The sequence below is a fragment of the Bombus impatiens genome, unplaced genomic scaffold (assembly GCF_000188095.3).
Source record: "Bombus impatiens unplaced genomic scaffold, BIMP_2.2 scf_0383, whole genome shotgun sequence".
In the NCBI taxonomy this organism is placed as follows: domain Eukaryota; kingdom Metazoa; phylum Arthropoda; class Insecta; order Hymenoptera; family Apidae; genus Bombus; species Bombus impatiens.
This window is the reverse complement of record NT_176802.1, coordinates 1-12,561: the sequence shown is the minus strand read 5'-3', so window position 1 is coordinate 12,561 and position 12,561 is coordinate 1. Positions and strand designations below refer to the sequence as shown.

Below are 12,561 nucleotides of genomic sequence, written 5' to 3'. Positions count from 1 at the left end.
CGTCTGCACGCTTCGGCACTCCACAGCGAACTGCACAACTAAATGATTACAATACGACTCGATTTTCACAAACATGCAATCAACAATCTCTAGGTAACGCCACTCGCAAGCTCTGCTTCTCGACTCTCTACTACGACTTGACACGGGAAAGTTAGTTTTTCTCACGTACGATGCTTCCCACTAGCAACTTTCTATCGAAGACGTTTAAGACCCTTCCTAGTCCACCAACCTTCGTTTATCCAATCAGAAGCAATGTATACTGCCCTCACTTTCCTGACCAAAAATGTCATGAACAAATCCGATGGTCCCGTGTGCTAGACACACCCATCACTAGCTTTCCTACGACACAGCATCGTCACTGTACCTTACTTCTCCTACGACCTCAGGAGGGTCAAGTCAATGACTGCTCCTACGACCTCAGGAGAGTCAAGTCAACGACTTCTTCTACACCGCTAGAAAAGTCAACATGTCCGTAACGGGTTAATCAACTATAACAAAACTAAGAGCCTTGCTCTATCCTCAACGAATATTGTGCCAGTGTATCGCGTCTCTATACGCTAACTCATTGTCGATGATATATATTTAATTTAAGTGGAAAAATATATAATTTATAATTCTGTGAATCACAGTGTTATACAAACTGAATCACCCCTATTATCTTCACGGAAATCATGGAATCGATCAACTCGTGGTGTCGGTTATTATAATCGTAACGGGAATTTACGACTCCCGTTGACGTCTCTCCTTTCGATTGCGTCTCCCCGCGATTGGTCGAAAATCCAACAGTGATAAAATGCATCTTGCGTCGATCTTTCAATCATGTGCTGTAATGATTCGTAGAAGTATTGCGTTATCGTTTATTACATCTTGAGATGCAAAACATACCATAAATGCCAATTACATTTTTGCATCGTTAAGCCCACGTCTGCGGTGTGGAATTTCCAAATTTGGAAGTAAACTTGAAAAATTAATCGATCGATATTTCGCGACGAAAGTTGCGTCACGCAGTATAGTTAATTCAAAGTTTTACCAAGGGGACACGGTGACAGGACTACAAAAAATGCACCTGGCCTGACCTGGAACATAGTTTCTATTCCAGACGATCTTGCACCCTTTTAAGCGAAGTTCTACCACTTTGTCTAGTCTCTGAAGTCTTTAGAACAGATCCAGCTGCTGGATCTTTTATGCCTCGACGAGTTTTCGCGTTTTAACTGGACACGTGCAACTTCGGGTTTCGTTTCCTTTTTTGTTTTTTTCATTGCTTCGTCGGAACTTGCGCGTTTTGAGGCGTCGCCTATAGTACTGGGCTTCTTTGAACACTTCTTTGAAGATTAGTCTTTTTAGACATAGATTTAATTTTTTTTAAGTTGCCGAATCTTTTTATAGGAATTTTATAAGAATTGACGTTGAAAGTTTTATATGGAAGTATTTGGATTCTCAAGTGCGCTATTGTATAATTGATACATTCTATTATCCTGATTGTATTGCCATTATTATTCTATTGATTTGCGCCTGTCAGAAATAATAATTTTTATCTTTTATTCTTTTTTCAAGAACTAATACCTACTAATTTGTGATTATAATCAAACAGTGTTCGTCATTGCCGCACAGAGGCATGATACGCTAGTGAACATTTTTACGGGCGTTTATGATTTTATGCAGGAAACATAACGTAAATTGAAAATTTCATATACTAGCACGCATAAATAAGTAATTATTGAGCATAAATATCATGAAATCTGTGTTTAACGTTTGTATTAATAAATCTTAGTATCTGTAAGTAATATAGTATTGTGTTAGTAAATCTTTATATTTTTATTTAGAATTGAATTATCTCTTCCGAAAAAAATCTCAAATTTATAAAAATTTGGAAAAAATTGGTCAACTGTATATTTTTATCGCTTTCCTTACGAAATTACGATACTCCAATTCTACACGCGCATATCGCACACAATACTCAATCGAATATAACAAAATACAGCTACTCCATACATTGCAATATTCTGTATTGGTCAACTTGACTCCGAGTCCGATGGTATTACAAATGTTCTTCATGTCCTTGCACTACTAAAAGACATTTTCCATCATTTACCAAAGATTCATGTGAAGGTATTTGTAAACAATTGTTAAGGAAATACATATATTTATATTACACAATTACGAACTTTTGTTTTCCAGACCATCAGTGAATCTTTATTGAAGCTTATGACTATGAGAAATGTGTTGGTAACTTCATGTTGTCTACAAACCTTTCATGGTTTGTTCGTTTCTCGACCATCAGAAGCTATTCTACCAGTACAAAGAAATGGGCAAATCATTACTGCCTTATATGATTATCAACCTCCAGCAACTGATACACAACCAACTTTATCGTGGCTAACTGTAATGCAAGAAGCGTATTTAAATTTAGCGCAGTAAACAAACTTTTATATTTAAACTCCTTATATCCAATTTTATTGAAGAGATAGTAATTGCTGAATGTATTTTTCCTTTATAGCAATTCATTAAATTTATGCGCAGTTCTTTTACCAAGAATTTTGAACACATGTAGTCAATTGTGGCTTTCGGGCAAATCGGAAGTTATATCTGGTTCTTCGCACACGATAAAAATTTTATTACAAGATTGTGTCGGTAAAATGTGTGAAACCAAAGAATCAATGGAAACGTAAGATTAGATTTGATTATTATTCTTCGTATCTATAATTTATATCTCATCATTTATATCATACTTTTAGACATAAGGTATGTAGTATCGTGGACGAAAAGCCTAAGAGATATGGGGCGAACCATGAACAATGTCGCAGGAGCCGAGGCGCCGTCGGGTCCATCAATGTGTCATCGGTCTTTTCAAGTGCATAGTTTCGTAGAAAAGACCTACGTGACCCTGGCCACGAGCGTCTGCAGAACACGTGTGCGGTGGGCCTAGCAAAAGACAATAGAATGCTAGAACGGGCAGAGAGTCAGTCGAGAAGCAGCGTGCGAGTCGAGAAGCAGCGTGGGAGTCGAGAAGCAGCGTGCGAGTCGAGAAGCAGAGTTTGCGAGTGGCGTTGCCGAGAGAGTGTTGATTGCATTATTGTGAAAGTCGAGTCGTTATCTAATCATTTAGTTGTGCTGTTTTCTGTACGTTTGGCGTGAATAGTGCAGGTTGAACAACAATCGTCTTTTCTGTCCAATTAACATCTGTATCATCCATTCCTTTGTAAACATATTGTATCACGATATTACAAGTATATAGTATGTTCAAAGTTAACTATATTTCGCTATATATCATTCCTGCAAAAGTCATATTTTGGTCATAATTACAGAAATTTTCGGTCTGTTTATCTCCCAAGCAAAGTTCAACAATTTGTTCTGTCAACTACGCAAATAGTTTATAGTGCCTTTGCATCGTATAAGAGCTGAACGATCATCGATCGTATTTCCCTCATTGCACCAGAAGATCGTTACTTATTTGTGCAGTCGTAATCTCTCGAATCATTATCTAGCTGTTTTGAGAATGTATCGACAGACATCCTTTAAATGAATACTGGTTTTGTGGCTATCATTTCCTAACTTTTTTATATTTCGTTATAAAATATCTTACGTATATTAAATGAATTATATAAATGTGTAATTTTAGGGCATTTAATGATGGGACTGTAGGAACGTCGCCTACCCTCCGATTTCTATGATTTTTTGCATATGTTGTAGGAATGTATGGGTATTTTCTACAACTGTCTTCTCCTTTGTTTACTGTAATGGGTGGACTCGCTTAGCTGGCGAGATATTCGCGAAAAATGGCCGGTACCACTATTTTTGCCCATAGTTGCGCGTCCGTGGCAGCGTATGCGTCAGTATTGGTTGCCGGCCGCTTATCTTCCTTTTATAAGCGAGGATTGGGCGAGCTTAAACGCCCCGTGCACAACGTGCATATGCATATGCGAGGCTGCGTCTGAGCTGCGAGAATGCAATTTGTTGTAACTTTACAACTTATATTACTATTGCTTTGTTCAGCTTTGGCTCATATTTTTCAATTCTGCCGCCACGAGGCGGACGTCAACGTCCGCGTGAAATAACAACAAATTAATTATAAAAATTACGGACGAACGAATAAGTAATGTTATTTTATGAAATAAAATTATTGTTGTTATTTCGTGCAAGCGTTGCAAGGGTCACCTTGCTACGGTTGCATTGAAAAATCTGACCCAAACCTAAACCCAATACATTCATCATACTCGCTCTTAATCGAGTTATAACAGATAATTTTCGCAGCCTCGCATATGATATGCAGTTGCGCCCGCGCTACTTCGAGTTTCTCATAGTTATAAATTTATAAACATTTACTCGCATTTTTCTTCTTTTTTCTAAAGATAAAAATGAATCAATTCAATGAGTATCTTCAATTTAAATCAAAATTCATGGTATCATTATTTACCTTTTGTATAATGCTGCTCTTGACAGAGGTACATAACCATATGGATCTGGTTTTCCTTTCCGTTTAACATCACCTCCAGCCTTTGATGCTTTATATTTTGCTCTTGGTATACATTCTATTCTTGATTTTTTCAATGGTCGATATATTCCAGACCCTCCTGCTATGAATACCAAAATTGTTATTAAACAACAGACCAAAATTTACTATAGATTATATATTACTACTATACCTTGATACTTCAATGTGGATCCACTCCTTACGCTAACGTTATCATAACTATCGCCATATTTACGTTTTTCTCCATTGCTTAGACTGAACATCAGCTTCTGATCATGTAACATAAAAATTCATTGGCTTCGTTCACTTGTTTCATTGAATTACTTTACATTTTTCTACAATTCCTAATCCCAAATGTAACCCCAATTCTGACCATAATCGTCTTCCGAATTACTGTGCAACAAAAGTGCAGATTTCTTCTTTCTCTTGGGTTCTGGTTCATTATCTTTCTCATTAATCTACTGTGATAATAAGACGGCCATCAGACGTAGTCTTAAATTCACGACCTTTCCGTTTTATAGCCGCTATTTTTGAATTTGCGACTGTAGGTTGCGTTGCTAAGAAATTATTTTGTAAATTTAATTCCAACTTTGACTAATCGAATTTTGAAAAATATCTAGACTTACTTGATATGTTTCGAGCAACCGCAGGATCAACGAGATCAACGATCACTTTATTCTCATGAATCCAGGCTTGTGTCACGTAAAGTTGGTACTTGGATTGTAGTAAGAAGGCTGAGTCGTAACCCAACTACTAATTTTCCTTTATAAAACTTTATTATAAATGTTAATACTTACTAGAATAACACCGAACCGGAGCAAAGGGGTTGTATGAGTGCAGCAACTAGAAGAAGAACAAGAACTGCCCGAGCTGGGTGAAGTCTCGATTTATATACGTTTTGGTTTTAGGATGTTGAGGAGATAGGTGTAGGTTATGGTGTGGAGAAGTGTCCGAAGGTCGAGGGTCGATGTCTTATCTATGATGTGGACTAAGGTGTGTTATAGTTTCTGTGTAGCCGATGATGCGTCGAAGGTCAGGGGTCGAAGCCTTTATCTATGATGTGGACTAAGGTGTGTCATAGCTTCTGTGTAGGCTATGATGATAAGGTGGTGATGTGTCCAAAGCAGTCCAAAGCTCGGGGTCGATATCTCATGGTTGAGATGAGATTGATGTCACACTTGCATTCATTTTGGCAGTGTTATGGCACTGCCGTGTGAAAAGAGAATGCGCGTTTCGTCCCGGGACTACCGTTGGACTCGTCAGTAAGGCTATGCCCGGTTGTCTCTGCCTTAGACGTAGAGGGAGTCTCGCTAGATGCGGTATTTGTATCATGCGCCCGTATATTCTACCGCTAGCGAGATAAACAGACTCGTTATCGTCGTAGTGGCCCTCTGGTGTTGGCGGTTGGTACTCGGATCGCCCGGGAGGTGTTACGACCGCGTTGATGCCTCAACCTGCCGGCGTCCTGTTCCCATGAATAGCATTATGTTTTTTTAAATTTTCCTTTGGTATACCAGACTTCGCAGAGGCTAAAAGAATTACAAAATTTAATATAATATCAAAGACAAAAAAAAATTCACAAAGAACCCTTAATTTAGGAGTGGCCTGAATATAGCGTCGGCCAGGAACCTGCCGGATGTGCAGAGGCGCCATAGGTGCCATATGCTAGGGCATACGGCGGCGAGATGCATCGTGGTATGTCCTGGTAGGGGGCTATACAGGAGGTGTGGGAGTGGAGAACACACAATGAAGGAGTGCACGAAGGAGCCGAGATGTACGATGTGCTCCAGAAAGGAAGGTGCAAATGTTAGGCACGTTACGAGCTCGCTGGCCTGCCCGATGGTCAGGGTGGAGACTAGGTACTAAGAGGATAAAGGTCCTGCAGATTAACCTGAATAGATGCAGGCTAGCGAAGGATCTTTTAGCTAAATATGTGTGCGAAAACAGGGTGGACATAATGATCGTATCCGAGCCGTAAAAACAATTACCGTATTGGTACAATGATACGGTCCGGGATGCATTGCTATGGGTCACTCGTTTTAATGGACGACAGGCGTCTAGTGAGACGCTGATCAGCAAGATAGTGGTTGGCATCAGCGTCGAGGACATTATGTGTATCAATGGATATTGTTCCCCTAATGTAAACAGGCAGGAGTTCGACGGTTACATCTTGACATCGTCATCTTGACTACGGCGGACGATTTACGACCGATATCCGGCATATAAAAGGGATAGACAACAATGTAGCCGATACTCTATCCCAGATAGAAGCGATCGGGAAATCAGTTGATCATTAAACGCTAGCCGCAGCGCAACAGAACGGTACTGAGTTGCGCGAAATAATTAAGTCTGGCTCTGGCGCGTTGCAATTAATAAAGGTGCGATTTCCCGATCAAGATGTCGGAATATATTTTATATCTCTCGACCGAAGACCATTCGTACCGGAATCGCTACGACGCACCGTATTTCGGTCGCTGCATGGACTTTTCCATCCGGGGATGCGTGCCACGCAAAAACTGGAGACGACGCGTTTTGTCTAGCCGTCCGTAAACAAAGATTGTCGAATGTGGACGCGGCAATGCATACCGTGCCAGCACAATAAAGTCACCAGGCACATATGCTCACCAGTTGGAACGTTCAAATCGTTAGCAGGCCGGTTTGAACATACACACTTAGACATTATCGTGATGCAATATTCGCGAGATTATCGATATTGTCTAACGTGCATCGAACGTTTCTCGCGTTGGCCTAAAGCCATTCCCATTGCCGATATGGAAGCGCCAACTGTTGCCTCGGTCCTCCTTTCGACCTGGATTTCTCGTTTCGGCATCCCCTTGAAAATAACGACCGATCGCCAATTCGAATCGCGTCTCTTTGAAGAGTTATGCTGGTTGCTCGGCGTTACTCACTTACGCACGTCGGCCTATTATTCCGCGTCTAGTGGGATGGTAGAGCGCTGACATAGACAACTTAACACTAAAACTACCGACGCGGTCTTTTAGACCGCTTCTAAAACTTCTACTCAAATTTAACTATATTTAAATGTTATCAAATCGCTTCATATTTTGTGACTTTTCCTAAAACGTATACAATACATTTTTCGGTATTTATTTCTAGTTTGCTTTTTTCTTTTCCAAGAAAAATTTGTACTTTGCCTTGTCTACCGTGGGCGGTAAATTTGACCGCTCGATGGAATATTTTATTTATTCTCAAAATAAATATAATCAGTGCAAAGAAAAGGCTATATCAAGGTCAGATGACAAACAAAATTAGTAATAACAAATGATAAGAACTGTTACACACGTAACCTAGTCATAAGCCATAATTCATCCCTGAATCAAGAGGGCCACTCAGTCCCATATAATAACCCTAAGGAACCGTCATAAAATTTAGAATTTTTATGACCAATTATTACAAACATTTTAAAAGACGAAAAGTTTTTTAGGGTTATTGCTCATTCCGGCAAAACACGGAAAAAGTGGGTTTTTCCCATGTTCAACGGTCAATTCCACCCTCGAACAACCATTGATGGAAAATGGCTAGTACCCATCAATATTTTCACATAAATATCGCCGTCAGAGACTATGTTTTTACTTGGTATCTTTCTTTCGACCAGGATACGTATCGATTTCTTAGTGAATCAGTCGACATCTAAACTCGTTATCTCTATAACTCAGACGGAAGGTATCTCGGAGTGTTTTGTGTAAAGTGGTTATAAAAGAAATAGTAAAGCATATAAAATTTGACAATAATTTTGTATTCCGTACATAGTGTTATTCTGTGATAAATATTTACCCTAAAAATGTCAAGACTGCAAAAAAATTATTAAAAAAAATAACGGGCATAGCAGAAGACTGTTCAGTGTGCGTTGAACAAGAAAATTCAGCAACTGAAAACAGCATGGAAATACATGAAAAGCTATTTACAACCGAATCAGAGTTAGACAGCAATAATGAAGAGGAGAATATTATCAATGAGCGTTCACGTCCAGAGCAAAAAAGAAAGAAATTATCATTGACAGCAGAGCGTAAGACTGATGTAAAGAAACAACGTATCGAAACGGGGCTCGATGGAACAGTTTGGAAAGAAATAGATGCAAGTTCCAATCCTGGCAGGACACCAGTTCATAATATTTTTAGGAGTGTGTCAGGTCCGACAGGATTTGCTAAACGGCATATAGTCAAAGGACAAGTAAAGACAGCATTTTATCTTATCATTGATCACCGTACAGGGGATCATATAATAAAATGTACGAAAGAAGAAGCATTTAGAGTATTGGGGACTAAGTGGGAGCTAGATACAACAAAACTAGATGTATTTATTGCTCTGCTATACGCCCGCAGTGCATATCAGACAAAGAACTTAGATGTCTCATATTTGTGGAATAAAATTTGGGGACCTGCATTTTTTTCCAAAACAATGAGCAGGAATGATTTTACTGAAATTATGAAGTTTATACGATTTGATAAGGAGAGCGAAAGAAGCCAGCGTTTACGAACCAAAAAATTTGCAATGGTATCTACAGTGTGGGGCTGATTTATAGAGAATTCACAAAAGTGTTATAAACCTGGTGCATATATTACTGTTGATGAGCAGTTGTTTCCGTCGAAGACTAGGTATATTTACCCAGTATATGCCGAACAAACCAGACAAATTCGGCATAAAATTCTGGTTGGCATGTGACGTCAATAGTAAGTGTATAATAAATGGATTTCCCTATTTGGGAAAGAATGAGAAGAGAGAAAATTCAATTCCATTTGGAGAATTCGTTGCTCTGAAGCTGATGGAACCATTCAGGATGTGGAAGGAACCTAACAACAGATAATTTTTTACGAGTGCATCACTGGCTACAAAGCTACTCGCAAAAGAAAATTACAATCGTTGGAACAATCCGTGAAAATAAACGGGAATTGCCAAAGATAGTCAAAGATCGAAAAGACAAAATGACTCTGTTTTCAAGCAAATTTTATATTTCGAATCAAATTTCTTTTACGGTGTATAAACGCAAAACAACAAAAAAATGTTTGTGATAAGTTCCATGCACAAAGCGATAGAAATTGAAAAAAGCAATAAACGTATACCGGAAACGACTAGATGTTATAATGATACAAAATTTGGAATAGATGTAGTCGACCCGATGTCAAGGAAATACGGCGTAAGGTCAAAATATTGTAGGTGGCCCCTCCAGGTATTTTTCAACATTTTGGTCCTAGCTGGAATAAATGCCTGGATTTTGTATAATGAAGCAACAGATAAAAATATTTCAAGACAGCAATTTTAATTCCAATTAGCTATGGAGCTCGCTGTTGAGTATACAGAATCGTGGGAAGAAAATCATGCTATAAAACTATCAACAAGTTCAGATACGTTATCACGAAAAACTTGTCAAGTAAGAAACTGTAAAGGTTACAAAACTACGAAAACCTGTACAACATGCGGGAAATATGTATGCGCCAAATGTACATTTGATAATAAGATAATTTGTAAAAAATACAGCGGAGTTGAATAAGATACCTATATATATATCAAAGTGTAATTTTATTTAAGCCTCTAATTGAAATTAAATAAAAGTAAATTTGGATGATATTTCCTGACAAATCATCATTTTATATGCATTCAGTTATAAATTAGCCATTATTTAAGTTAAATTATAAAAACTATTACTTTTTAAATCAGCGGCCATTTTGGCTATGGTAGGAATAGGTAACACGAAATGTCGGTAGGTTTAGTGTTAAATCTATCGATAGTAACTAGAATTATCTTCTAGTTACTACTTCTTATAACTAACGCATCTGCATATGGATGACGAGCACGAACTCACGTTGTTGTTTTCAACAGGAAATTTATCTGTTGAAGATATCGTTTCCATTGCTTGGTCAATGAGACCAAGGTCTATGACAAAGTATTTTAGTGGTACTGTTAAAGTCGCCCTTGGTTTAGTAAGATTCTATTTTCTGTACGATACGCCATGTCTTTCATTCTTCTGCTCTCGATTCCTGTACCGCACTAGAAACTAATACCGGCACATTACGTAAAGTTTGTTTCGCCGCATCTTGCGCAACTGTCGATCACGTTTAACTCATAAAAGTGAATTCCGCGAGATTATCCATAATTTGAAAACACGGTCCTGTGATGCTCACGAGGAATTTTCGTCCTTTAGTTCTTCAAAGATATATTTTATGACAAATTTATTTTAGATTCTTGGAAAAAATTCTGAACGGCTGAATGGTAGTGATGATAATTTGTCCTTCCCGCAGATTCTCCTTAGCAGGTGACTCCGGAGAAATATGTATCGCTATAAAGGGAAACCGTTTACATTTAATATGTACATTTAATATTTCTCCGAATATGTTTATTTTACAGGGTTCGCGATTGTCTTTTTCTTCCTCGGGTTGTGAATCTTCGGAGATTCAGATCAGATTCTCAGTATTCGGGAATAATGCTTCTCAACTGCGTTCAAGTACTTTCCAGAATTTGTGGGATCTATATTCTTATAAGCTGAGGAGATGGACGAGATTGCAGGCTTTGATCGCATGATTTCTCTATTTCACTCAATGGGTTGGAATTTTCAAGTAAAGTAGCTTCTTCGGTTTCTCCTTCATCCAATGTTATTAGATCCCTCTGTGAATGATTAGTATTTTATTTATTGTTCAGACTTAACGTGAGATGATTGTTGGTTAGTGTTGTGTGTGCTATTAGAGTAAATGAATCGTATGAGTTTGTATCGCCTTCCATGTGGTTTCGAGGAACGGTGCACCAACGTATTTCGTTGTTGTGTTGGTTGCTTGCGGGTGAACTTTTCTCTTTCTATGGGTAGACGTGGCGCTGTAATTGGTCCTTCATTCGAATTGCTAGAAGGTACGCTCTATGTAAACCTTCCTTTACGGTAGTATTACAGATTTTCAAACTGCTTCTATTGTTCATCGGTTCATTTCAGACGGATTTCTTTTTTTAACAGTTGAATCAATGATTTTGCGCCAACAAAGTAGTCTATGATAACGACGATAATATATGACTTGTCAATCCTAAGAATTGTTACACGTCCTTGGATTCTGGATTGTTGGATTCTGACTTTCGAGTAAGAAAATTTTCGATCGCATGGAGTTTCCTTGGATCTGGTTTGACATCGTCAATGACGCCGTAAATCCGTGATTTTTGAGATGATTCAACAATCTTTAAATTTTGACTTCCTATAGAGCCGAAGAGTAGATTACTATATCATTCAAACAATTTTGAATTTATATTTCATGGAATTAATACCAGATATATTAAACGTTGAAATTCATTTGCCAGATCAAACATTGAGAAATACTTTGTACCTCTCAGTTGGTCCAGAGTTTCGATAATTTGAGGTAGTGGATACTTGTCGCTTTGTTTTTTTCGTTCAGTGCACGAAAATTAATTATCATGCGCCAATGTTCAGTGTAACGGGCGTCCGATATTTTCGATATAATCCATAAAGGGGAGTTATACGGTGAAGTGGACGGTCTAATTGTTTCTTGGAGTAACAGAGCTTCAAATTGATTCTGTATCTTCTCTTGATTCATCGGTGGGTAGCGGCACAGCCTAGTACATGTTGCAATTTCGGCTGTTACATAAATCGAGTGGCGAATTCTTCATTCGTTATATCTTACAACTTTCGCATGTAACAATTTCCTTCATTATTTGGAATGACAATTTTTGAATAACCTCAATAACAATAATGTTCCAAGTGAACAGCTTTGGTAGGACAAGTATCTGTAGATACGGTAATATAATCTCTATTTGTCCCAACAAAATTGTACCTGTAGATACAGTAATACAATATCTGCCATAATGCATTGCCGAATATTAATGCCACGTACTATATGCATATTGTTGGACCTTTATTGAAACGTTTTATTGAAGAGTAACTAAGCAGGCACGCTCAGTGCAAGAAGTGGAAATCCCTAACTACGAAACTAATTATTTATTTATCAAAAGTAATATTATTAGGATGATGTTTAATATCGTATAGTATTAGTATCGGTATTAATGTCTATTACTATGTATTAATATTAATTTATGTAATATCGTGATAAATGATGTGTGTTTACAAAGGAATGGAAGAT

At 38.1% G+C, this 12,561-nt stretch overlaps 2 protein-coding genes and 1 pseudogene across 2 annotated transcripts; 2 read left to right on the top strand and 1 right to left on the bottom strand.

The window, feature by feature from the left end:
- The first annotated feature begins 2,196 nt into the window (after positions 1–2,196).
- On the top strand, positions 2,197–2,705 carry LOC105680854 (RRP12-like protein). Its single transcript, XM_033321018.1, has 2 exons — positions 2,197–2,414; positions 2,498–2,705. Exons 1-2 carry the CDS (start codon positions 2,206–2,208, stop codon positions 2,667–2,669), a joined length of 381 nt encoding a protein of 126 aa, XP_033176909.1. The 5' UTR covers positions 2,197–2,205; the 3' UTR covers positions 2,670–2,705.
- Positions 2,706–4,309: 1,604 nt separating this feature from the next.
- LOC105680853 lies at positions 4,310–5,152 on the bottom strand (annotated as a pseudogene).
- Positions 5,153–8,153: 3,001 nt separating this feature from the next.
- Positions 8,154–9,086, top strand: LOC105680852. The gene has a single exon (XM_024368035.2). It carries the CDS (start codon positions 8,372–8,374, stop codon positions 9,005–9,007), a length of 636 nt encoding a protein of 211 aa, XP_024223803.1. The 5' UTR covers positions 8,154–8,371; the 3' UTR covers positions 9,008–9,086.
- The last annotated feature ends 3,475 nt before the right edge of the window (positions 9,087–12,561 follow it).